At 38.0% G+C, this 27,265-nt stretch overlaps 1 protein-coding gene across 1 annotated transcript in view; it reads left to right on the plus strand.

Moving 5' to 3' along the window:
* The first annotated feature begins 4,724 nt into the window (after positions 1-4,724).
* The window catches only part of BPTF (bromodomain PHD finger transcription factor), a 45,977-nt gene continuing 23,436 nt past the window's right edge, over positions 4,725-27,265 (plus strand). Inside the window, exons 1-12 of the mRNA XM_010218575.2 lie at positions 4,725-5,579; positions 12,359-13,181; positions 18,269-18,492; positions 19,729-19,929; positions 20,447-20,635; positions 22,969-23,142; positions 23,272-23,456; positions 24,093-24,448; positions 24,739-24,870; positions 25,414-25,543; positions 26,179-26,314; positions 26,824-27,042. Coding sequence (XP_010216877.2) covers positions 4,943-5,579; positions 12,359-13,181; positions 18,269-18,492; positions 19,729-19,929; positions 20,447-20,635; positions 22,969-23,142; positions 23,272-23,456; positions 24,093-24,448; positions 24,739-24,870; positions 25,414-25,543; positions 26,179-26,314; positions 26,824-27,042 — 3,406 coding nt within the window. The 5' untranslated portion in view covers positions 4,725-4,942. The remainder of the gene's footprint in view (positions 5,580-12,358; positions 13,182-18,268; positions 18,493-19,728; positions 19,930-20,446; positions 20,636-22,968; positions 23,143-23,271; positions 23,457-24,092; positions 24,449-24,738; positions 24,871-25,413; positions 25,544-26,178; positions 26,315-26,823; positions 27,043-27,265) is intronic.

Genomic DNA, 27,265 nt, shown 5'->3' on the forward strand with positions numbered 1-27,265 from the left:
CACTTTCTTGCATTTTTTTCATATATAATTTTGATATGGGATCACAGGAATATCCTAAAATGCCACATGATCCTTAGTGAATGGATTATGTAATGGTAAGATAATTGCAGTAAGACTTAAACAACTTCTTCAATGACTTACCTTCATCAAAGACTTAAACTTCATCAAATGAATTGGCTGTTTTATTCTGCGAGAACTGTTCAACAGTATAAAGCTACTACTTCAGTTTTTCTTGCACTTCTCTAATTCTGGACTTGGAGTACAGTAGCAGTTGGATCTGTTAAGCCCAGCTGCACATTAATGTTTCCTAAATGTTAATCTCTTCCATGGAAGGCAAGTCTGTCTTTTCCAAAAGGCAGTGTAGACAGAACAGATATTAAAATGTTAGATGAAGAGAGAAGCTCTTTTCATCAGTAAATGGAAAATAGCTTATACTTTATAACTGAGAGCTTTTTTTCATTTAATATTTATTAAAAGTCTGAATCAATAAGGTTTTAGCACTTCCATTCAGCTAAGGGAAGAGGAAAGATGCATACAAAGAGGTCATTTAACTAATACATTGAGTTTAGGTGATTAAATTACTGCAACTTGCTGCTATTAAGTTACTGATTAGTTGAGATAACTGACTATTCCTAGATTCTTCAGACTTCTCTTCACCTATAGTTCCTAATCTTGAGTGGAGAACGCATTTCAGTTTGTCTTGGTTTCCTGTTTTTAATTTGTTTCACTTTGTCCAAAGAAGCCTTTGGCATCTGCAGTCATATCTTATACAGAGAAGTCTTGATAGCTCACTTGCACTGTTCTCCCTCTTCTCTAGACATTATGGTACAAGAACTTGTTTACCATTCTGTGCCTTTTGTTTTTCAAGTCCGACCTTATTGTCTTGCGTTTTTCTGAAGCAGAGAAATTGGTGCTGGAGGTGTGTGGTAACTTAGCAGTTAAGAGCCCTGTACTGTGATAATCTAAAATTGTTTTCATGAGTGTTGTATCTGATAAGACCACCTGCGTCTAGAAGTTGCCTACAGCTAATGAGAAGGAAGAGGTATAGGGCAGAAACTAGATTCCTTCCTCAAATGAAGAAGCAAAGTGCAGTTATTTAATATGATAGCTTGTTACAATCTTTATTGCCATCTCAGAGGTTGCCTTCAGCTGAAAAGGAAAGACTGTTTTCTTACACAGAAAGCAGGCTTTTCATGAGCATGCTCTCCTGCACAGACTTGCAGAACAGAGTTACTGGATTACAGCATAATTAGCTGCACTTACGGCTTTTGCTTTAGAAACTTCTGAGGCTTTCTGAAGTTGAAAGACTGCATACAAGAGTTCAGGCTTTTAAATACAAATTCTTACCCATGTTCAATTCAAAGTTTAGAAATAACCATAAGGTAAAACTTAATGCAATGGACTTTGGATTCAGTTCGACATGTCTTGAAACTGACCATGCTACTGGAAAAAGCAGTTCCCATTCTTGCTTCCTGAGTGGTGCTGGCAAAATACCTGGCCTGTTCAGCTAGAACAGAGAACGACCTAGCTGGAAATAGCTGCTTTTATCTGTGATATTTCTATGGGCATGCTGACTTGTGTGCCTGTAACAGGACACTGAGGAGACATCCAGTTTGATTTGGAGCAGAATGCTGGAAATCATTGTTTGAATAAATGCACTCTCAGCCTTTGTAAGGTTAAGCTTGCCTGAGAATGAACAATAGTGTTTTCTTGGCATTTTCATCCCTTCTTTAGCAAAAGCTAGAACATAAAACTATTATGGTTGAGGTACTGGCTGCATAACTTGCTGAACTTTGGCTGTATAATTTTGAAATAACTGCACACAGTTAAAAGCCGTAAGAGTGTTTGGAAATAAATGCTTTCCTGTTGTATACAGTACTTATCAAATGTCAGTACTGAAAGTTTTATATATATATATATATATATATAAATATATATATAAATCAAAACTCTTGCAATGAACAGCTGAAGAATTATGTAGAGTAGTACTTCTTGGCACTGGCTGTAGTAGCTCAAATTTTCTGAGCAAGAGGACTTACCTCCTAACTAAAACAATATTCTTATCTACATGGGTATCTGTTTTCTCAAAGTACTCTTTTAAAAGGTGAATGCCTTGATTTCTGTAAAGTGATGTTAACCTTTTTCATACTACTAGTTTTATAAAGCTTGAGTTTTGTGCATAGGGGGAACTTAAACATTCCAAAATCATATGTTTTATATCTGGATTTTACTTTAGACTAACCTCAAGAATAATTTTGTGAATGAAACGGTTGACAGTATTACAAGCATCTACTGCATTTTGCTTCTGCTCAGGCATTGATGTAAATCATATCAGCTGCAGACAGGTGAAAACAGGACTCCTAAACTAATCCTGCATTTCTTGAGCTCCAGCATAAAGTGGATGGCAGGAAACAGGAGTTCTTGGTAAGGACACTTTGCCAGTCTATGCTCAGACTAGTAGATAAGATGTTAATAACACTTATTTTTATAATGTGATTGAATGTTAATATAATTCAGCATATGTTAATACGGTTTGTATTTCATTAAATTTAAAAATGATTGTAGTTTAATATTATCAGCAAAAACAAGTAAACACTTGCTTTCTAAGGCAGTTTCAGTCTATAGTTGACTCAATGGAGTTGACTCTATTCTAACAACATTTAGCAACTTCTCAGTCTTAAAAATTCTAGAACAAGATCCTTAAATTCAGTGCCTAATGTGTGGTAATCTAATCTGAGACATAAATTGGAGGAAAGGACTGGGTAAAAGCAGCCCATTGATTTACACAAGAGCATCTGCTTGCTGAGGTCTTCAACCATATAACTATACCTTCTGAAGTTCTTTCCTTTACTAGGGGAGAAAAGGAACCCATCCAGACAACAGCTTGGAACAACTAGGCTATTCATCTTCTCCAAAGTGCCTTTTGAAAGGAGTCTTTCTCTCCATCTGTACTGAGTATGGAGGCAGCCTAGGGCCACCTACCTAAAATTCCTCTTAGTGAAATACAGCACATATAAATGTGTTCATTTAAATATACCAGCCACTTTAATATGCAAAATTCAAGCTACCAAGTGTTTCTTCACACTTCCAGCGTTTTGGCTTTGGTCGAGAGAAGAGAGGAGGCCAAGGGGGGTGTGTGGGTTTTCCCTCTTCCCTTCCTCCTCCCTGCTACACTGTGTCCTAGACTGGGGTCATTTTTCAGTCCTGACTCTAAAAACACCTCTCCGTGCCACCCCAACATCACACCGATACTAGTCCCAAAATGTGTCTGTGTGTTAATGTACAGCAGTAGTTGACACACTGGACTGCAACTGTGTCCAAGGTTAAAAACAGCTTCATGGAAGCAAGTTAAAAGTACCTTTGAAAGATTCAGAATACAAATTTGGTATAGCAATGTAAATTAATTTAGGCAATGTTGTCTATTCCTCTTGCTGTGTCTGAATGTCAAAAACATGGCTCGGAGCCTGTGCAGCTGTACTACTGAATATAAAAGAATGCAACTGAGTCCGAGATGCCCATTAAAAAAAAAAAAAGCTGGTTGTAAGAGTGCAAATTGGGTTTAACCCAGCTGCCTGGGTTCTGACACTGTTGTATGCTTGACAGGGCAGCAGGTTTGTGGGTTTAATGAGGTTCTTGGGCTGAGCAACAAGTCAAGGAACAAAAGGCATTTCAAAAATGTCTATGGAAGAATTCAAGTTGAATTAAACAGCGACTCTACACCAAGCAGGCTCAGGGCAGGGCTGGTACTGTGTGCACCCCACAGAAACAGGGAGAGAAAAGGGGAAACACTGACTTGCTAAGGGCGCTCTGCGTGCCTAAAGCTGGCTAGAGCAGCAACCTTGCCAATGTGTGTCTTGGGCTTTCCTTTTGGACAGTTTTTTTTTTTTTTTGGAAAGTGATACTCCGAGTCCAAGGGGCAGAAACCCATTTCAGCAAGTGTTTTTCGTAATTCTAGGTTTTTTTTTTTTTTTTTCCCTCCTCTGTGGGAGCTTTGGCCTGGATAAACATGAGGGAACACCACACCGACGAAGCCTCTCTCCCTCCTCCACCACCCCAGCGAGCTGCAGCCCCAGCCGTGGCCGGACAGTATCGCTACGGGAGGCCGCGCCGTGCCCTCGGTGTTTCTTAGCTACTCTTTTTGCCCGTGGCTCCGGGCCACGCGCCGGTGAGTTTGAGACGGTGCCTGTTGCTGCCTCACGGGCGGTGGTTTAAAACCCGCGAGCGTCTGAGGGGGAGCCCTGCGCGCGGGGCGACCTGCTGGCTCTGGAGACAAGGGAAGCGCCAAAGGACCCCCGGGCAAGGCAGCGGGGACGGCCCCTTCCCTACCTGCCTTCACCGCCGTCCCGTGAGGGAGCCGAGCTCGGGGCGGGGAGAGGATCCCCGGAGGGCACGGGTCGAGCAGGACACGTGAGGGGCGCGTTGCTTGAGCGGGAAGGGCCGGGCGGAGGTCCCTGCGGTGAGGGCCGCCTTGTGGCGGCGGAGGAGGGAAGGCAGAGGCTGGGGACGGGCGGTTTGTGGGGCACTTTGTGGGGACGATGAGGGGCGCTCGGCGCGGGGAAGGGGGCGCGCGGAAAAGGCGCGGAGCCGCCTCCGCTCGCTGCCTCCAACATGGCTGAGGCGCGAGCGGCGCCCCCTGGCGGCGGCGGGCGCGCGCGGCGGGTCACGTGAGGCGCTCGGGGCCTGCTGCCGCCGCCGCTTCCCCCAGTCAGAGCGGAGCGAGCTGAGGCAGAGACGAAGAAACAAGATGGCGGCCGGTGGCGATCCGGAGCGGGACGCCGGCAATTCGGATTGAGCGCTCGGCCCGCACGGCTCGGCGGCTCCCCTCCCCGGCCCGGATCCCTCGCAGGGGGTGGCAGCTTCCCCGTAGCCGCCTGTCCGGACTGCCAGCGCCCTCCCGAGCCTTCCTTCCCCCCTCCCTTCCCCCCTCGGCCAGCGCCCAGAGATGCGGGGCCGGCGAGGCAGGCCGCCCAAGCAGCAGCAGGCGGCGGCCGGCGCTCAGGCGAGCTCCCCGGCTCCGCCCGCCCCGGCGGGCCCCATTGGGGGGCTGCGCTCCCGGCAACGGGGCAGCAGCCGCGGCAGGTGGGCGAGCTCGGCCCAGGCGGAGACGGCGGGGCCCAAGCAGAAGGGAGCCGGGGCTGCCCAGGCCTCTTCCTCGGCCGCCACCTCCCCCAGGGGGGGCAGCAAGAGGAAGGGAGGCAGCGGCAGCAGCAGCACCCCTGGTGGGGGAGGCAGCAGCGGTAAGGGCAGGGGCAGGGCCGGGGCTGGAGGAGCAGGGGGAGGAGGCGGAGGAGGCAGCTGCACCAGCCAAGGCAGGGCTGCCTCGTCCAGGAGGAGCATCAGCAAAGTGGTGTACGACGATCATGAGAGCGAAGAGGAGGAGGAGAGCATGGTGTCCGAGGAGGAAGAGGAGGGAGACCCCGAGGATAACCAGGACTCCGAAGAGGAAGAGGAGGAGGAGATCATGGAGGAGGAGGACGACGACGACTCAGACTACCCCGAAGAGATGGAGGACGAAGACGATGCCAGTTATTGCACTGAGAGCAGCTTCAGGAGCCACAGCACCTACAGCAGCACCCCAGGTAGAGAGGCAGGGGGATGAGCGGAAAAGGAGGCCAGGGCACCCCACATGCTCCCCCTAGGCTTGCAAATACAGACACGCAAGGGAGGAAGGATGCAGGCGCATCCGAGGGATGCCTGCAAGCGCTCAGAGGGGTGTGCACGTTAACCACTGGATGCAGGACGTGCTGGAGGTGCTGGCAAACACGCCTGCAGCCGGGCGAGGGAGGCGGGAGGGCAAGGCGTGCTGCAACAGGGGGGGTGCTTGGCAAACGTGCACAGGGCTTGTGCTCGCTGCAGAAATGCATGCCACATATTGCAAACAACACCAAAAGTGGATGGAGCGTTCACTTAGGGTTTAAAAGCAGGAGGAAGGAGGTGCATGCGTTGCAAGGAAGTGGTTGTAAATGTATGCAGGGGAGGATGGCTTGTGCTTGGGAATTTAATATAATAAGGAAGGGAAGCGCATGCAACTGGAAGTGGCCGAAAAAAGGGCATCAACAGTGGAAAATCTGCAGGCTCTGGAAATCAGAGATACAAGTGAAAGCAGCATTTTATTTGCTTTAAGACAAAACTAGCTTTTCAAGGAGGGGGAAATGAGGTGCATTGTTCAAAATGGAGATTGCATTGTTATAGTTTAGTGAAAAGTGCACAGGGCCTCATTGCAAGGGTGTAAACCTAGTTTTAATTAATAAGGCCTTGTTAAACAAAGATTGAAGGGTGGAGGTTGAGTCAAAAGTCTCGATTTAAATACTGCGTTTATTTTATCATGTGGCTAGCTCAAAAATTCTTGTTGAGATTAAAAGGCATTTAACATTGTCGTGATTATATTTATTTTTTTAACCTCTAGTAGAAAACTTGAGGTTTTTTTAGGAGGGACGGGGGACTGCTCTTTTTTTTTTTTTTCTTTAATTAGTTTATTAGGCATGTGAGTTTGAAACCTCAGAAACTCCATCTCAACTTAAGCACTTTAGTTTTATTTTAGTTAATATGAGAATGGAGTTCGGGGTGCGGTTCTTTATTTTTAATTTTTTCTCTGAACTAGGAGAGTGGTTAAACTTAGGGATAACCTGCGAGTGAGCTGCTGAATTGGGCTGCAGGGTAACAAACACTGTTGCTGTACAAGTGTTTGGCCGGTTTGGAAGGGGGGAGGAACAGGTTGTGCAAATGCATTGCATGTTCTTTTGTTTTTGTTTCAAGTGTGCAGTTTGGAGCAGTTAGCAGATCATTTTTAAAAAGGGGAAAATACTAGCTACTAAATGTGGCATTTATTTTTATTTTAACTATTTCAAAGGTATCAGGCTATTATGTGACACTCTAATAGTCCTTTAAAAGTGCATGTCTGTGTCTATGTAAGCATGTATACAAATATTTTAATTTATAGCTATATCATCAGAAACCCAAGGGAATTAAATGTAAATAGGTATTTTAAATCAGTTGTTTGAGATTTTTTATGTATTTTTTAAATTCTTTTTTTGGATAACTGTTAGTTTACTTGTCACAGGGATGACCTACAAGGAAATTTAATTCCTTTGGATATTTATTATTTTAAATATTTAGGTCTAGCTCCACAGAAGGAAAAATTTTGAAGTACTCTTTTAACTCTTCTTTAACTCTTAACTCCTTGTCTTCTATTTAGTTGCATAACTTTCATTCTGACCACCTCTTTTGTTGCTTTTGTCAGGGAAAATATATTTTTATCACCTTAAGTGGCTAGATCAGGAAAATATTTTGACACTAAAAAAAGAATTCTGCAAAATATGAGTATTTATAATTTTTGATAGGTTCAGATTTATATGCTTGTTTTAGAGTTGATCAAGGAAGCTTCAGTTTTAGCTTTTTAAAATAAGTTTAATTGTAAGCGTGTTAATCATAATATAGAGTACATGGTATACGGACACAGAATAACTGATTGGTAGTTAAAGAACCTATGTTGTTCTGGATTAGCTAATGTTGGCCTGAAGGCTTTTTTTTTTTCTTTTTTCCTTTTTTTTTCTTTTTTTCTTAGAGCCTTGCTGTTGCCTTTTTGCGGAGAAGAATGGGCAGACTTTTAATTTGATCAGCTAAGTCTCTGTCTTGTTTCTCCTTAATGAGTGTCTATACTGTGAACTACATAGGGATGGTACTAATTGAAATCTTGGTTTATCATAATCTGAGAAAAGATACTTGATATTAGAACAGCTTTAACAGGCAAGATCCACCTGATCTCAGTATCTTTTTATCTGACAGTGAAGAGAAAAGTGGTAAGATCTTGAGAATACCTTCTCAGGCTCTAGTGATATCTCACTCAGGTTTATGCTGAGCCAGAAATTGTCTGTAGCTCTTGCTGTTTTGTTTTGTTTTTTTTTTTTTTTTTTGTAAATAGTTCTTCAAATGAGACAAACTGTAACGTACAGTGGCAGAGTTCCTGTGGTTACCTATACAATTTGGAGGACTATGATGCCTACTGGTTTTCTGCTGAAGGAGATTATGAACAGTTGTTCTCTATTTATCTTCTTTTGATCACACACATCCTGAATTATCACCACCTTGAGGTCGTAGACTTCAGGGTTGAAGAGGTTTTTGTAGAGCAAAATATTGAAAAATTGTAATACTAATCAAATTCTTCTTGTCAACCAAGGTTTTACACTTAAATCACATCCCATTTAAGTGGGTGAAACAGTTCTACAGTTTTTCAAAGTTTTATTGAACAGTGAATTTAAAGAGCATGGTGCAATGCCTCTAGACAAATAAGGCTTGGTTTTTATGCTCCTCTGTGAAGTTTATGATATATCGTGAATTTGGATATCAGGGTACTTTTTTACTATGTTTTTATTCAAGTATTTAGAGAAGCAAAAGTTTAGGAATGATAATATGCCTTTGATATAATGCATAATAATGGTATAGTTAAATTATATGGTGTGAATCTATATGATATTTATCACTTCTGTTGGAGGGACCTTTGGTATTTTGGATTGTGTATGTATTTCCCCTTCTGGTTTTCTTGTGTGTTATCCCAAGATAGATGTGCATTTAGGATAGGCAATCCTGTGTCATTTTTGACATTAGCTGTTCACTGTAATTCTTGCTTTAAGCAATTGCATATCAAGTACTTCTCAAACATTCAGAACATGGCTTAGTTGAGATGCTTCCTTTTTTTTTCTTTTTATTTTCTTTTTAATAAAAAACTTGGAAAAGTAGCTTTAGGAAGATCTGTTAATCTAGATTTTGGCTGAGATAATAAACATCAGGCTAACAAGTAAATGCACAACAGTGGAGTTGTGAGCCAAAAGATTATCTCATTAATTTTTTTTTTTTAATATAGTTCTGGATGATTGTTGCCAGTCCGTGAGCATTTAAGGCTTTTGCTTAGCCAGTTGTTTTTATCAGAGTGCTCCTACTTCTGGGGCAAAATAGTTCATCTGGAGATTGCAGGTGCTGCATTTTGTATGTGAGAGAATTTTATATCTTACCACATATTCTTGCTCTTAAGGAATTAAGACACTGAGATATTGATAGTAAGGTATGCAAGTTCTCTTATGTCTGTCACGTAAGAGTAGTCACCAGGCTCCCAAACATCTTATCTAGTGTACCCTATTCTCTAAATCAAATTAACTATTCTCTTATTTTACTACTTAGAAATCTGAACTTTGATTTGTAATCTAGAGAAAGTATCACCAGTTCATCCTTAGAAATATGAGAGGCAGTTGCAGGGTCTAACAAAGAAATTTTGTAGAAGACCACATTAAATTTGTGGTTCATGCTGTTATATTGACATGCAAATTTGCAGTTATCTGAAGAGAGAGTTTGTCAATTTTTCTAAGGAACTATGTGCACTGAATACCTTATTATTAAAGTATATGCATTGTAAAAATAGTCGAATAATTTGATATACTACAGATGAATTCATCCTGTGAAGTTTTCTGTAGGTCTGGAGTCAGATTACATAGCTGACCTTGATATTGCATGGAACTAGCAAAAAAACAATAAATGTGCATTTTGATGACTTTTTGAAATTAATTGGAGCCCATCTCAAGTATGTCCCAAATAATAATTGCTTTTCAGGAATCTTCTAACTGACAATTTATTATGTTAATACTACTTTTGTTTTTGCATTTGCCTGGATTCTAGACACAAAGTAGTTGTGACTTAGAGTACTTCTCAGAATGACCAGATGGAGTGTCTTTTGCTTACTTGCATTAGTTATCCGCAGGCTAAAATGATGCCATATAAAATGCCATCACCAGTTCAGTGACTTCATTTTATTTCAAGTATCAGAATATTTGTTAAAGACATTTAATATAAATTATTGTAATTGATAATTGCAGTCCACATTTGCCATAATCTATATCTATAATTAAATGTACCACGTGAATAAAATTGTTTACTCTTTAATTCTAATTACAGGCAGCTATTGAGCTAGAGAATTTAAAATAGGGAGAGGCAACTATTGTGGACTCCTCCAGTTTTGGAGGCAACTAGTGAAGGAATGTGATTTAGGAGTGTATCTGTGCTTGATTCTAGCATAATGCTGAGGCACAGGATGAGCTGAATGGAGTAAAGGTGGATATTTTCTCTCTATTTGTACTGATTCAACTCAAAGGTGGAATTTCATTTAGGGGTTTGGTTAAGATGCAGAAACTAGATTAGAAATATAGAATTTGTATGTATTCAAACTTTCATCCATTTTGGGAAACTTAAGTGTGGATACATTGCATTTCTTTAATTGAGGTTAGATGTATCAAGACTGAACTTAGTGTCGTCAGTCAGTGGTAGTTCTTAGAGAAGTAACTTTTGTTAGTACACTTGCCCTGAAATCCTCTGATATTTTTTCTTCCAGACAAAGTACATATTGCATTATCTACTTAAAATCCTTTGGCTATTAGAAGTGATTTCCACAGATAGGAAACTATGTAGGGCAAATAATAAAAATGTCTTATTCAAAGTTAAGTATACTAAGCTATATTGAAAACTGCTAAGTTGTAAGTATAGTAATACAAACTTTAAAAATAAAATTTAAAAAAGTACAATTTTGTAGACTGTTTAAAAAATTGTTGCAGTTCAGCAGCTACTTGAGAGTTCTTAAAATTAGACTATTTTTTCTTAAAGATATCACTTTCTTGACTCATTTCTTGAGAGTACAATTTATATATCAAGTTACACATGTAAGCATAAATTTTTTGGAATATCCCAATCATACCTTGTGTGATTCTTTTCTTGACTTCAACTTTTGTTCAGAGGTGGTATAGCAAAGGTCAATAATGAATCAAAAATGCAATTGAAAGGAAAAGTAGAAAGATCTGAGATACCTTACAACCAAACCGTTCTATGTAAAGTAAGCTTGGATATTGTTTCTTTCTAAACTATTTTGCATCTTTGAATATTTCCCTTGCTTGGCTCAGGAAACCAGTTTATAGGCAGTGCAGGATTGTTCAGAACAGGGTCAGCTTCAAAGAAGGGAGATGCATAGTCTGCCTTTTGAATGGAGGATGAAAATATACAAGAAGGAACTATAACTTTTTCTTTTTTTTTTTCTCTCCTCTGTAGTAGCACAAGTCAAAAAAAAAAAAAAAAAGGCAATAAGTGGTCCTTGCTTCTCAGCCGTGTTCGTACTTTCTAGTTTATCTACAGTCGTCTTTTGGTCCTTTGATTTCTCTAGGTAAGTTAGGGTTATTCGTCTTTTCCTCGGAGGCTGAGTCCTTCTGAGTTTAAGTGTGAGTATTTTTCAGCTACAATTGCAGACGCTAAATAGAATTCAAGTTTATTGTTCCACCAGCTTTTTGTGACCTTTGAACTTAGTGAGGGCTATTAGTGATTTCAGAATATCTGTGCTGTCTTGTGTGACTGTCTGCTAGGACTGGTCCTACACTATCATGCATTTTCCAGAGGAAGTTTCGGAAACCTAATTTAGTTTCACATGTAAATGCAAGGGTTTTTTTTTCTTTGTTCTATTTTGTGGTCTTTGTGAATATAGGGTTTTGGACGCTGGTGGTAGAAATGTGTTTAATCTAGGTATTTCTGCTGAAAAGCACTTGCTTTGAGTCTGTGAAACTACTGCATTTTTGTTTGCTGTGATTAAATATTTTCCACTGATTTGGGCAGCAATATATTGGAAGGCAGTCACATAAGCATTCTTTAATTTTCCACAGAGTCAGAACTCAACTAAACTTGGAAATTTATTTTTATATGCAGCTGATGTTGACCCATTACTTGTGTAATGGAAAAATCTGGCAGTTCATCTTTTTATATTATTTCAGAGTTCCTAGTTTTTGCATAGACTTTCATTCACATTTTTAAAGTTTGAGAGGGAGAAGTGGATCTTGTTCTCTTGCTGTGCTAGCATAATATTTTGGTCTTATAGAATCATTCGTCAAACTCTTATACATGAAGATGTTTCTTAAATGTAGTTTTTTCTGTTTGGTAAGGTTTAATGAAGACGTGTGAGTTTTGGTGATGATATTTTCTAATTCAGCAGACTTGGTTTTGTGTATCTTTGGCTTTTCTCTGTGAATAAATTGCTTTCTACAGACCACTCCTCTGTGTAACATTGTTCAACAGAAAATTTTGTTGCTGACAAAATTTTTTGCAAGGAAATGCATCTTGCCTAAGCGTCTAACTTAAAGTTTAGACTTATGTATCTTTTTTTTTTCTCTTAATTTAAATACCAGATTGTTAGCTGAATGACATATATATGTAGCTTTGAAGATGACCTTTAATTTGCAATATGTAGAAAGAATTGGACACAGAAGGGTCATTACTGATAGAAATTTTTAATACATTGACTTGTGAATCACAAAATTCTTACTCTTATTTTGAATTTCAGGTAGGAGAAGACAAAGAGTGCATCGTCCTCGATCTCCAATTTTGGAAGAAAAAGATATCCCACCTTTGGAGTTTCCTAAATCCTCAGAGGACTTAATGGTGCCTAGTGAGCATATAATGAATGTTATTGCCATCTATGAGGTACTAAGGAACTTTGGCACTGTTTTACGCCTCTCTCCTTTTCGTTTTGAGGACTTCTGTGCTGCTCTGGTAAGTCAAGAGCAGTGCACACTTATGGCAGAGATGCATATAGTGCTTTTAAAAGCAGTTTTACGTGAAGAAGACACTTCAAATACTACCTTTGGACCTGCTGACCTCAAAGATAGCGTTAATTCCACTTTGTATTTCATAGATGGAATGACGTGGCCAGAGGTTCTGCGGGTATATTGTGAGAGTGACAAGGAATACCATCATGTTCTTCCTTATCAAGAGACAGAGGACTATCCTTATGGACCAGTAGAGAATAAAATCAAAGTTCTGCAGTTCTTAGTGGATCAGTTTCTTACAACAAACATTGCACGTGAAGAGTTAATGTCAGAAGGTGTTATCCAATATGATGATCATTGTAGGGTTTGTCACAAACTTGGGGATTTGCTTTGCTGTGAAACATGTTCGGCCGTGTACCACTTGGAGTGTGTGAAACCGCCTCTTGAAGAGGTACCGGAGGATGAATGGCAGTGTGAAGTCTGCGTGGCACATAAGGTGCCTGGAGTAACTGACTGTGTTGCTGAAATCCAAAAAAATAAACCATACATTCGACATGAACCCGTTGGATACGACAGGCATAGAAGAAAATACTGGTTCCTGAACAGAAGAATTATTATGTAAGTAAACTGATTGTTTAGTGTTTTCTGAAGAATAACATTCTGTTGAATGCATATTTAAAAACGGCTTTCCTACAAAGTTACTATTGCCATCTTAAAGTTATTCTTTAGATAAGACTTTTGCCTGCTTGTTTGTAGGTTTTCTAAAGACCATGTAATTCATCCATCAGTTTTCTCTAAAATAATCTGTATATAAGAGAGGAGAGGGGGAGGAAATACCTGCAGCTTTTATTTTCATGTGCACTAAAAATTCAGGAATGTGATGAAAAGAGAGTTTTAATTATAATTTTCCAGCCTCCTGTTTAAGTTATTGAAGCATGGTCTAACTAGCTCTCTGTGATCATATGATGGATAGAATACCAGTTTTAGTGTATTGCCACTGCCTAGATAGTTATTTGGCTATTGGATACTGGTAAAGTTTTGATAGTTTCACAAAGTCAGACTGAGACTGCTTTTCAGAATCCCTTAAAGATATGCACCAAATCTACTATCTAAAAATTTAGAATATATCGTGTGAAACTTCTGTATGTGTAAATGAAATGACAAGAAACACCTGCCTTGAAGCAGTTTCCTGTTTCGCGCATAGGACAATTTCTGATACACCAGTCTTGTGATACCAATGTATTGGGTGTCAATTTCTATTAGCAAGGGTATCCTCCCCTTAGTTAGATACTAGGTAGCCTTTGAGAGGGCTTGAGAGTTGTAGATGGCTTAGAGTCCTGCAAATGAGAGGTGCATCTGGACTCTTTTAATCCTTTAAAATAGTATTCTTTGGTCCTTCAAAAATGTTCTTTCCATTTAAAACAATAACAACAACAACAACAAAAAACAGGTAGTTTTAACTGATGTTTTAAATATCAGTTATAAATATCTCTTTTCCTCTGTTGAATGTGATGGTCAGCCTGAAAATGTTGATATCCTTATATATCTGTAGCCTTATACACAAGCTTTCAGCTTCTGTTTTCAGAAAAAAATCTGTTGAAAGTTTGATTTAGAGAGAGATTCTTGCTGGATGTGTTGAGCTGAAGTCCCCACCAGCGATGGATTATTATTCTACTCTCCCACTGCTGTGGTTGAGATCTAAGAAGCTTTCATCCTGAAGTAAACACCACATTACCTCTCAATTTATGTAAATCAAAAATATTTCAGAGCCTGATTTGCCAGTGGTCCATTAAACTTTATAGTTCATCTCTTCCCCCAGCTTTGACATTGCTATTTTAAGGGAGTGGCAGCAGATCATCTTTTTTTTTTTTTTCTTCCCAATACAGGTTCCGATAACGAAACTGGAAGTATTTCAGTTAAATAGTTTCTTTAAATAGTGTTGTTCCTCTTATGCTGGAAGTTTTATGCACAAAGTCATACATTCTTTTTGCTAGAGTTCCTATCCAGTGCAATGTGTTGCAGTCCTTCATTCTGATTATGTCAGCCTCTCTAATGATCTCTAATTTAGAGATTAGCATGTGAGAAAAAGGAAAACTCATTCCTCCTCCTTTTTTTGGGTGAAAGAATTTGAGAGGTTTTTAAAGAAATTGCATCCAGTGTAAATTTTCCAATGAATGTGAGTTTTTGGTGACTTTTATATCCAAGTTTCTGCTGAATTAGCATGACTTCTTAGGATGGAATTGAAATATTGCAGTAGGTGCAGTTATTAAATTGGATGCAGAATGTAAATGTGCACTGAGTGTAAACACTTTGTGTTGTGGATTTGCATAGCTACAGAAGCAGACATCACAGATGGACTGCAGGTAGCTGCTTACGTTTGGGTAGATTTTCCAGTTTCTGGATAAACCATGCAATTGATGCAAATGTAGCTGAAGTGTATTTCTGTGAAGCATTTTGGGTTTATTTGCATTATGCTGTGTTTCAGGAAAAATTTATGTAACACCATCATTAATCAAATGAAGAGAACTGTACCTAGCTGTGTGTTTGTAGTGTTTCCATGAGTCAAATTGGGTCTGGAACCAGTAAAGTAACCAATTCTTAAATAGCAGGGTTTTCCTAGGCTCCCTGTTTTGTATGTAGCAAACAGTTGGTTTTGTTGCACTGAAATTTATAGAGTTCTCCTTTCTTGATTAAACAGTATTCTTTGGTGTCCTCTCTCAGTGTATTGAATCATCTAATCCAAGAACAACTTCTGAATTCCCTGATCTTTAAGGTCTGGTAAAAAACTGACTAGTTGCAGGTAACTTTCACCATAAAGCTTGAATGAGGCTGATAAAAGCATAGTGATAGTAATTTTCAAAGTGCCAGAGTAAAAGAGGTCTCTCTTTGTAACCAGAGAAGAGTGAAGGAATATAGTGGTAGGATTATCAGTGAAGGACAAACTGCTCTGTTAGCCTTTGAGGGGGAAGGCTGGTTATGAAGGACACTTAGTGGGGGTTTTTTCTGTGCTCTGATTACTTCAATTTTATCAAATAATAGATATTCTCCTATGGAAATAAATCATACAAGAGCTTCTAGATTTATTTACATTTTAAGCAATATAGTACATTATATTTTGCTGGGAGAGGTGGGTAGATGCAATGATTTTCTTCTGTTCCCATTTCAAAGGTTTATAAGTTTTGAAAGGGACACTGAACAAATTGCAAATATTGAGCTGTATTTGATTTGGCAAATGCCTATGAAATGAGATAAGGAAACACTATTTGATTCTCCTTTTGATAGCACCGATTTAAAAAGTTGTTCCTTAGTTGTGTGCTCCTTCCATAATTGTCAAAACCAACAGTTTTTCCCCCATGACCTGAAAAGATTTATCATGTCGTTCTATGTTGCAGTGGATCCTCCTCTAGTTCTACCAGTTAAAAAGCTTTTGGAATGTTCCTTTGAATAGAGACAAAGTTGCGGGAACAGTTCCCTGAATTCTGCAATTCTTAATTTTACCAGCCTAGGGTCTCTATACTTCAGAAATCCTTGAAAGTTCATAGCATTTTCTTCTGTGTTCTTATCTCTCTCTCAACTTGCCTCTGAAGTCTGCCAGTGAATAGTTGCTGGCAGTAAAAAAGGCCAAAAGAGGTAGGAAATATCCCTGTGATTCTTTTGTCTCTTGCTTGGCCTGGGTTATCTGTGTGACTGAATAGAGTACTCTGGAGGTTGAGGAGACATGTCCAGCAAATAGCTGGCAAGGTGTCTGGCTTGTCAGAGGGAAAACTAATTGGGAATCGGTCCTTGTGCAACTTCCTTCACCCTTCCATCTTCTGTGCAGTAATAGCCAAGAGTCCAAGTCCCTTGATTGCTTCAATCTAGCTCATTTTGCCTAAACAAATTCTATTGAATGCTTTTAGTGTTGATGAGCCAGTTGTGAGAGCAAACCTTAATCTTGAATACTGACCAAAGACGACTTTTCTTCTACGTGCACAAAGTATGAAGTTTGTGCAGTTTCACTTTCTGTGCTTGATGCTCCCCTCTCTGGAATGCAACCTGGTATCTCACTTCTCCTTAGTGTGCATCAGCGTTTTATTGGAAGATTTCTTCTTTTCTTGAATTATTGAAAGAAAGCGAAGCTAACCGTGCTTCAGTTCAATGCAACCTTGTAGCAGCAGAGTGTGAGGAAGTGCTGGGAGATGGAAATAGATGGTTCTTGGGGTTTGCAGGTGGTGTGGAAGTGCATCTGAATACATTAGTATTTTTGTAGCATTTTGGGATTTGCTAAGCAAAAAGAGGACATGTGAAAAGAAAACATCACCTGGATGATGATAGACAAAACCTAAACAAGGTGCGCAGACATCTTTGCCTGAGCAGCTTGACTGGAAAATGGGTATTAGCCCAGCCTTGCTTCATGGAATGATGTGAGAATAAGTGTTGCAATTATTGTATACCTAGATCATATAAGGAGATGCATAAAGGAGGTATCTGGTTATCAAATAATCATTTGCAATGTATAAATGAATTAAGGGTTCAAAATGGAATGGTAAAGGTGCTCTTTTAGTGAGTTAAGTAATTGAAGTATAAACTTATCAACACTCCTGTGTTCAGCAGTAATGTTTGTATAGCTGCTCTGCCAATTTCCTATTTCCATCCATCTTTTTGGATGCTTGCCAGGGAAAAGCAACAAAAATGCAGCAAGCATGGTTTTCCCCTTCCTCTTCAGTTGCTTTGTCTTCTTTCTGTTCTCACTTTTTAATTGCCTTTTATTTTGTCTTTGGCTTTTCTTTTGCTGTAAGAAGTTGTAGTCTTGTATTCTCTTCTACCCTTACATTTTGCTTTCCTTCTCTGGGGCTTTTTTTTCTACAAGCAGGAGTAAAAAAAATACTTCAATTCCTGTTGTTATTAATAAATAATTTTCCTGGTTTAGAGGAAACTTGGTTTAAATATGAATTTTTCTTTAATATGACATACCAGTCAAAGAATGGTCCATGGAGTCAAATAATTCTTGGTCTTAATTTTTTGATTCTTTGTATCCTGGCAGAATACAAATTTCCTGAGATAAGCTGTTTTCTCAGAAACTTCAGATGGATCTAACATTTTATAGCTAACCAGAAATAGCTGGTAATAAGTTATTGGTAGGTTGGAAAAATAAATGAGCGGGTTTGAAACTGGTTTTCACAGGAGAAATCCTCATGAGAGAAAGGTAGCATTTCTTTGCATCATACCAGCTTCTTTGTCAGTAAAGTCTATTTTATAAAATGGTCTTTTTAAAAAAGAAAAGCTTGTTTTATAGTAAGACTTGGCAAAACAGTTGTGGTGGTTTAATTTTGAGTAATAGTGCCATTATCGTCAGCTTCGTGTAAGTCTTTCATTTCAAATTGTTTGAGACTTAGTAGTAGATTACTGGTTGCAAAATACATGTAATGAGAAGGAACCTTGTTGTCAGATTGGACAAACCAGTTTTAAGAGGCTGTTTAAAGCTTTCCTGCAGCTTCCTGAGGAATTTGTCACAAAAACTTTTCAGAGCATGAAAAAGGAGAGGGAACTAGGAAAGAAGTATTTAGACGCCAAATGGGTGCTTATGTTTGAGTGTGCTTGTGTGATTTGTTCTTGTTTATTCATATTCAGGTGTTATTGTTTAATATTTCTCTGCAAAAAAGCAAATGTCAGAAAGCAATTTCAACCGATCTAGATTAAAATATTTTTAAAATACTCTCTTACAGAGAGGAAGATTCAGAAAGTGAGAAAGATAAGAAAATCTGGTACTACAGCACAAAGATACAGTTGGCAGAGTTGATTGAATGCCTAGACAAAGATTACTGGGAAGCTGACCTATGCAAAACTCTGGAAGAAATGCGTGAGGAAATCCATCGGCATATGGATGTGACAGAAGACCTCACTAATAAAGCACGGGGCAACAACAAGTCCTTCCTTTCTGCAGCAAATGGTAAGAAAAATCCAGTGGAAAGAAGTGTTGCACTTTGAACCAAATGCTAGCTTATATTTAGTTTATTTTAGGAGGTTTAATACGCTCAAACTGACACTTCCTACTGTTACAGTCAAAGTGTAGTTAAAATTCTTGTATTCAAAAAAGCACTTGAGTCCATAAAACTTCTGAACTTAATGTAAAAAGATTTTTATTTGGCTTGACAGAATCACTGTTGAGAGTTTTTGACACTGTTCCTTTTCTAGCAATTTTTGTGCAACTCATATCTGATAGTGCATTTGCTTCAGTTGTGCGCATGCTTCATCCAGTGTTAACATGGACTGTAACATAACATTCCTTTTAAGAGAGAGAGACTAAAGGAAACCTCTTTTTAGATGTATTTGGAAAACAGGCTCTTTTAAGGTATAGCTGGGAATTACTCCTTTTTCATTTCTTTTGTTTTTGCACATATTCATTCAAAACTATGAATCATTCATTCAAAACTCAATGAATGTGTGAAAGCAGATGGTTTTGTACCCTACTCCATGAATCTAGCACAGATGCTTGGAGCTAGGTCTGTGCTTATGCTAACGCTGTCCTCATGAGCCGCCCTTAGACCTGGAGTTTGGAAGAAGCATCGTGCAGATATAGCAGCATGATGCTCATGTCTACTAGGCACATTTGTGTTTCATGTATTCTAGTATGTCCTGAATTACACTTTTCTTTCACTTAGGATGTGTGAGATTTTTATCAAGGCAAGTGTTGGAATAGAGCAGTGCTGGATGTCAGTTGATGTTTGATGATATATGGTGATAGACTGTTGTAAATGTGTTCGTCATCATATATATATAGTCATATCCGCATTTGACAATCCCAGTGGGGTCAGGGTAGCAAAATTTATTAGGCATTTGCTCCAGGCCTAAGTGGGGTAGAACGCATATGTCTCCCACGGTTTCCCAGAAGAACTTAATTTGTCTACTTATGCCATGTAAAAGTGCCAAGGTCTGAACATTGCTTCTAGAGACGTGAAAATTAGGTGTTGGGGAATTAAAATGGTTTTGAGTCGTCACTATTCTAATTCTGAGAAAGATCAGTAATGAGATCGTCGAAACTGCTTCTTCTAAGTGAGGGAGAATTATTAAGTTGGATGTTATCTTTTGTCTTGTAAGTAAAGACAGTCTTTATGGTATGTCTACTTGATGGCTTTATACATGGGTGTTTTGCTGTTCATTTGTGGCATTGTGCTTTTCCTTGTAGATGAAATTATGGAGATTATCAGAATAAGAAAAGGAGAAGTTGTGGAAGATAAAAGCACATCTGCTGATGAAGCAGAAAAGGCCAAAAGTGATGTTGATGATGGGCAGGCAGATACTGAGAAAGGCAAGGAAGAATCTTCAGATCAAGATAAAACCGAAGAAACATCCGCTGAGCAAGATGAAGAAAAAGTGAAAACAGAAGGTAAAGGAACTATAAACACACTTCTACAACTTTATTTAAGTATCAAGGGAAGTGATTATTCAGTTAAGAACCTCACATTTCTAAAAGTTAGTGTAATTATTTTGTACAAATTTTTACTTTCAAGTAACAAACTGTATTTGTCTCTTTCTCTGGGGTTATATATTCTGCTTCTTTTGAATGATTTTGCAAGTCTTTCTACTTTTCAAGCTAAATAGATCTAACTTGTAGATACCTTGGCTTTCTGTCATGGCACTTACTGCAGACATGTTGATCACAACCTGTAAGCAGTAATTCATGAGTAATCCATGAATTTTGACACTATTTTCTCATCAGAGTTACATAACTGTTATATTTGATTGATACTCATAGCAAAAAAGAAAAGGGAAAAGAAAACACTTCAGTGTATTTCACACTATCCAGTGGACAAATCAAAGTTGCTTTCTATGGATGATGCCAAATGACATCTTAAGACATACTAAAAAATATCCTTAAAGTTTTGTTGTGCCTTTTACTATAGAGGCAACAGTCGTTGGGGATAAAAGTAACTCTGTGACATCAAGCACTGATGACAACACCATAAATCCTTCTGCAGGAGACAATAGTTGGTCTGAAGGGAAGAATGCAATGGGGTGTCAGTCAGAAACCCTTGATAGCAACAACGTGGCAGAGAAGAAGGTGGCATCAGAGCTCCCTCAGGAACTCTCAGGTACAGAAGGCACTGTTACCAATGCCTCTGTAATTTGGGGAATGGATTAAGTTTTTCTATCTGGATTGTCCACTAAAACCATTCACAGCATATATCACTCATGCTGTTTGCTTGCAGTGCCATCCTTTACTGCTACGTTGTCACTAACATTTCAAAGTTAATTTTTTTGCAACTAGTGCTTGAAATTTGTGATCCTCTGGGACATCAGCGTTTGTTTCCATATTTTCCAAAGATAACTATGGCTAAGTTTTTTATTTTCTATTTTCTGTATATTTTATTTTTCCATAGTAATCCATAATGGTTATAACATCCTACCAAAGTTTGTTTCGTATTCTAGTTTGCTGCTGACTTGTATATTATTTTAATCATTGACTGTATAAACTACTAACAAAATTTTCATTCACATGAGTAAACCATTTCATTGAGATGCCAACATAAAAAAATGTCATCCCAGCAATCTGTAGAGCTCTATCAAAATTTTCTGAGCAGAGGCTGTTGCTGTATTTTAACTTGTTTAGTTCTGCCACATCAGTGATTTGAAAGCAGTAATATGTTACTATATTTTAAAAAAATCTTTAAATTCAGAAATGAATGCAACTTCCCTTGGTATATCATAAAATACCACAAAAATTTATTATTTTAGAATAATGTTATAAGCTTTACTAAGTAAGCAAATGTTACTCTAAACAACTGATTACCGGTAATAGCATGAGAGTTTTATTCTCAGTTTCAAAGTCTAAAAATACCCTATCAGTAATATAGCCATAGCTTAGTATGTTGTGTCTGAAAAAGTTGTAATAAACTTTTTCTCTCCCCCAGAAACAGTTCTCCATTTAGATAAAGATTGCAGTTCTTGAGCTTGTAAATATGAATGTATCCAAACCTTATAATTAATCTTGCATTAATAAGGAATGAAGTCAGATTCTGAATTTGGAAGCCTTTAATATGCCTTTTTAGTGCAGAAAAGATGCTAGTGCATGGGACAAAAAAACATACATTAGATGTTTGACCAAACATTTTTGCCTATTTTCATGCTTTTCATTTTGTTAGTGGAAGTTAGTTAGTGTTAGTTAGTGTAGAGTTAGTGGAAAAGATATACAGCTGGAATAAAAAGTTGTGTGGTATATTTGTGTGTTCATATTTTTATTTAAAAATTGACTTACATGAAGATATACATCACTATTTATTACACTTTTACAGCAACTTCTCTCTTTCCAAAGCTTCTGGCTGTTTTTTTAAATTAATGGCTTGGGTTTGCGGAAAGTGTGTGTATATTTCTTGGAGGGGCCTCTCAAGTCTAATTTACGATACATACAGTGATATATGTGCTAATTGCAAAGTTTTAGTTTGAAACCCTCATTTCGGTTAAAGAGGAGAGATGCTGAACTGATACCGTTGAGGTAACGGTCTTCAAAGAGGAGAAAATAAGATTAAGATGCAAAGCTAGATGAGAATATCTATCATCATTCTTGTTAAAAGCAGTTCTGATGTAGACTTCTAATTTTGCAACTAATTTGTGTGCTTTTCCTCTCCTCTAACCAGCATGGCCCAGTTAGATACCTTTTTCATCCTACTAAGAAGAGAAATCCAACTCTGTTAATCTCACCCATTTGACAAAGACACATCAAGGTCTATTCAGGTTAGGGAACTTCTATGAATGCCAGTGCCTTTATCCAAAAGGTGCTTTTGGTCTGTCAGCTTTAAGAACTTAAAAGAAACCCTGAGCATCCCCCTCGTATCAATTCTGCACACAATCAGGATATTGCTATTTTAGGTGGGGTGGCTTGCTCTTCGTAGGAAAGCGGGAGTGATTTCTAGATTGTTGCAGGTCATTGGTATGTGAAGTGGTGAGATTCTTGAGTTTATCACCTCCAGATAAGAAATAACTTCTGTTAAACTGTAAGAATTTAGTTAGATTGTGAGTTTTTATGTATAAGTTCTGTGTTAAAATTTTCTACTTGGCTCTCTCGAATAAAAGAATTCCCTCTTGGCATTTGAATAAAAAAAAATCATACTCAGACAATATGTCTCATCGTCAGGTAATGTGGTGATAATATGCGTAGCTGTCCAGAAAGATGGACAAGGGGAAACGAACACCAGAAACCTTACTGCTTGTCTGAGTTGGAAGTAACGCATAGAGCCATGAGGAGATTACAACAAAGGAGCTGATATTACTAAGTCTGTAGAGAAAGAGTTAGATATAGGGTGTTCTGGAGGGAAGTATATTTTATGGCGTAACAAAAAGAGCTTCCCTTTCAACTTTTCATCCAAAATAAAAAAACGCATTGATGTCATTTCAAAGAGAAAATACAAACGAAGTTGCTCTTTTGTAGATGAGACTGGACAGATGATCCCTAGCAACAGCAGTAGTGCATCTGTTGCACCTCTGCAGTCAGATGTTGAAAACAGCAACAGCAGTGAGTTGAGCTCTCTGCAGAATGACTCCAGTAAGACGTCTGATGATGCTGAAAATGCAGAGAGGGGATCCCAGGATTCAGAGGATTTAGGTAAAATTTATAAATAATTTTATACATCCATTTAATTTTTTGACTTCATAACTCCTATATGTCTATAGACAATTTTCAGCTTTTAAGTTTGTTTTAAAAGCCTTTTTATTTTTTTTTCCTTTTGGTCAGGAGAGAAAGCTAATGGTGAAAGAAGTGACTCTCCAAGCACAGGAAAAGGTGCGCCAGGTTCGACACGAATGCTCACAAGATTACGAAATCCAGATAGCAAGTTGTGCCAGATGAAAAATCAGCAGAATCAGCAGGTTGCTGCTGCAGCACATGAAGCAAATAAGTTAAATAAAGAAAACAAAGAGGTTTGTAGAAAGTATGAATTATCAAATGTTGTAACTGTTGTACCGTAGGTAGTCAGAGTCCTCCCTTACCCCTTTTGTTTTTTTTCCTCTCTGAGTTGCTGACTGGAAGGTGGTATCACATTGATCCTGTGTACTTACTTTGCTTTAATGAGCAGCTGTTTTAGAATCATAGAATCAAAGAATGCTTAGGGTTGGAAGGGACCTTTACTGGATTTTTACTGTGGTTATATGGGTGGTTTTTGTTTACTTTTTTGGGAAGTCAGTTTCTCCAGAAGAGCAATGTTTAAATGCTGAAGAATTGGTTTCAGTTAGTTGATTGCATATTGTTCATGGTGGCATGTTGTTCAGGGCGATGTTTTTATTTTTGCAAATTGTTTTTCAGTGTGTGTGGGTTCTGTGATTTACCAAGGAGGAACTTCACAGAAAGGTATTTCAGCTTAGTGGAGATTCTCCCGAAACTGTCTCCCTCAACAGGCATAATTCAGAGTAGCAAACTTTGGTTCCCGTTTGGTTTTGGGGGAACCTGGATGACAATTTTATTAATACTAAAGTTTTTGAGAATATAATCAGCATATAGATCAATGGAAGTATTTGAAACCTAAGTGAATCTTTATTATGTTTTTTTTTTTTAACAAGGTTCTGGTGGTCAACTCTCAAGGTGAAGTCTCCCGAATTAATGCGAAGAAGGAAATTGTCCTGAAAGGAAATATGAACAATTATTTCAAATTAGGACAAGAGGGAAAGTACCGTGTTTATCATAACCAATATGCCACTAATTCGTTTGCATTGAACAAGCACCAGCACAGGGAGGATCATGACAAGAGGCGGCATCTCTCGCACAAGTTCTGTCTGACTGCTGCTGGAGAGTTCAAGTGGAATGGGTCTGTCCATGGCTCCAGAGTTCTCACCATATCCACTTTGAGACTAACTATTGTTCAGCTAGAAAACAATATCCCAGCATCATTCCTTCACCCCAACTGGGCTTCCCACAGGTAAATTAGTGCACGAAACTGGATATTCTTGTTATCTTTGTATTTTTGCTTATTGTATTAATAAGAAAATATCTTAATGACATTTCATATCAATGATCTACAAGTACTGTGATTCACTATGTTAAAATAAAGCATCTTTGTCTTGTGTTGTACAACTAAAAGGGTTGCGCATTTTAGTCAAGTATTAAAATATAGGAGTCTGTAGCCTACCATTACATCTCATTTGCATGTAACACTATATATCTATATATATCTATATATCTAATTCAGTCTTCTTTTTTGCAATTTAGGTCCAACTGGATTAAAGCTGTTCAGATGTGCAGCAAACCTAGAGAATTTGCACTTGCTCTGGCTATATTGGAATGTGCAATTAAACCTGTTGTCATGCTGCCAATCTGGCGGGAATCCTTGGGGCACACCAGGTAAAAATGTCTTTTCACATTTGAAAACTTTGCTCTGGTTTACAGCTTACAATTACTAGTTTCTCTAAACCTTCAAGAATCAAAAGTTGGTCATCTAGCATTTAAAAACAAAATGATTTTTCTCAACCAGCAGCACGGTAAATCCATCACAAGCTATTTGCATCATTGTTCCTGCAAAGCAAGTTCATTTTCTTTACCTGAGCCACAGCTGCAAACTGATACTCTTTTGGAAGCCCAAAAAAGCAACTTTCAATGCTGTTCGTTAGAATCTGTCTGTAGTCTTTCATTGTGTCGCAGAAGCAGAAATGAAATGTTTCTGATGTTAAACACTGCTGCAGGCAGCTGTCTGCTGTACTGGAATGGCCAAAAAAAAAAATAATGTTCCTGTTGAAAAAATATATATAGCAATCAGATACTACATTTTTATTTCAATTTTACTACCTCTGAATAATTTGAACATCTACATACTATTGTTTGGTGACTTACGTTTGTTTAAAAGCTCCTGTATTCTATTTAAGTTTTGCCTGTATCTATATGTATTAGATTACGCAGAATGACAGCGCTAGAAAGAGAAGAAAAGGAGAAAGTGAAAAAAAAAGAGAGAAAACAAGAAGAAGAAGAAACAATGCAGCAAGCTACATGGGTAAAATATACCTTTCCTGTCAAACATCAGGTAATATTTTGTTTTGCACGAAGAATATGACACACAGAAATGATAGATTTCATATTTATCTTTCTCCATGTTACTTTAAATTTAAAATGTTTATGATATTTATTGTATCACTTCCTATCATTGTAATGGGATGTAGACCCATGTATTCAAGCATGTAATTTTGACCTCAACTGAGGTCTTATGGTCTCATTGAGTCTGCTTTAGTTGACAGATGTTTGTCTGTAAAAATGCAGCCCTTACTAATGAAGGAATTCTAATCTGGGTACTGGAATCCGTCTGCCTGTCGTTTTGGTATCCAGTGCTGGCCATCTAAAAGTGACCTGTTTCACTGCAATTATCTAAAGTGATTTGTTTTAACAAACATACAATTGATTCCAAATACTGTAGAATTCTTCAGCTTTTAGCTAACTTCAACTGTTATGTGAGGAAAATATGGTTTTAAATGTTATTGATAGAAGCAATTATTAGCTGCTACAGCGTGAAATCCAGAGATTTTTTTTAACAAAATGATTGTAATTTGCTCGAGAAAAGTCTGTTAATTAAAATGTAGTCATCTTAAGTTTTTTAATGAGTATATGCATAAGTAGTGCAACAAATGGCACTATGAAAAATAAAACCTTTAAAATATTTAATAGGTTTGGAAACAAAAAGGAGAGGAATATAGAGTAACTGGATATGGTGGTTGGAGCTGGATTAGTAAAACACATGTCCATAGGTTTGTCCCCAAACTACCTGGAAATACAAATGCAAATTACAGAAAATTGCTGCCAAGTAAGTATCTGTATCAGTTCTTTTTTTTTAGTTGCTAACATACCGCTTTTTACCATATATGTAATCAACTGAATAAGTATAAGTGTGATAGTCTTTGTTTGAGAGCATCACCCCACCTTGCAAAAATATTTTAAAAATTATTTGTTTCCATTAATATTACTATTCTTTCTTTGATGCTTTTAACTGGATCAGACACAAAATGGATGTTGTTGCTTTTAGTGTTGTCTGTATACTTACTAAATTAGATTAATCTTGCATTTCGGATTGCAGAGAATAACCACTATAGCATTAAGCACTTATTCATTTGAGTGCTGATGTTCTGGATATAAGCATTTGAGTCGATTTTTAAAAGTAATCACTGAATTTTCAGAGCCTGCATTACACTTTTAATGGGCCAGATTTTTGGGAAGTGGTGTTTAGTTTCCCAGGAAACTTGTGTGAAAACGGTTAGCAGAGTATTAAAAAAATATTCTGAATAACTTGAAACCATTTAATTTATCTGTTAATAGCAAAGAATGAAGATGTTGTTGAAAAATGTGACTTGGAGAAAAGAAGAAATCCAGTAAAGATAAAAACAGAGAAAGATAAAATGAAGAATTCTCGTGATCTGCAAGCAAAGGACAAAGCCGATATTTCTGAAACTTTGAGGAAAGTAAAAGAAGAAAAAAAGTCAAAGGAAGAAAAAGCAGAAATTGATAGGAGTTCTGACAATTTAGATCATGCAAAAGGTAAACATAATATACATCTTATTTTAAAGCCAGCCATTCATCATGATGTTACATGCATAAAAAACATTGGTCCACAGGTAGAAATGGCTACTGAAAACTGTACCAGGTTGTGTCAAGATACTTTGGACTTGCCAGTTAAGATATATTTTTGTTGTTAAGTTTTTTTTTCCCGAAATCTACAAATATTAGTTGCATTTATTTATTTTGCTCAATGTAAAATATA

This window comes from Tinamus guttatus, unplaced genomic scaffold (genome assembly GCF_059628265.1).
Source record: "Tinamus guttatus ecotype Peru unplaced genomic scaffold, ASM5962826v1 Tinamus_guttatus_pri_ptg000045l, whole genome shotgun sequence".
Classification (NCBI taxonomy): Eukaryota; Metazoa; Chordata; class Aves; order Tinamiformes; family Tinamidae; genus Tinamus; species Tinamus guttatus.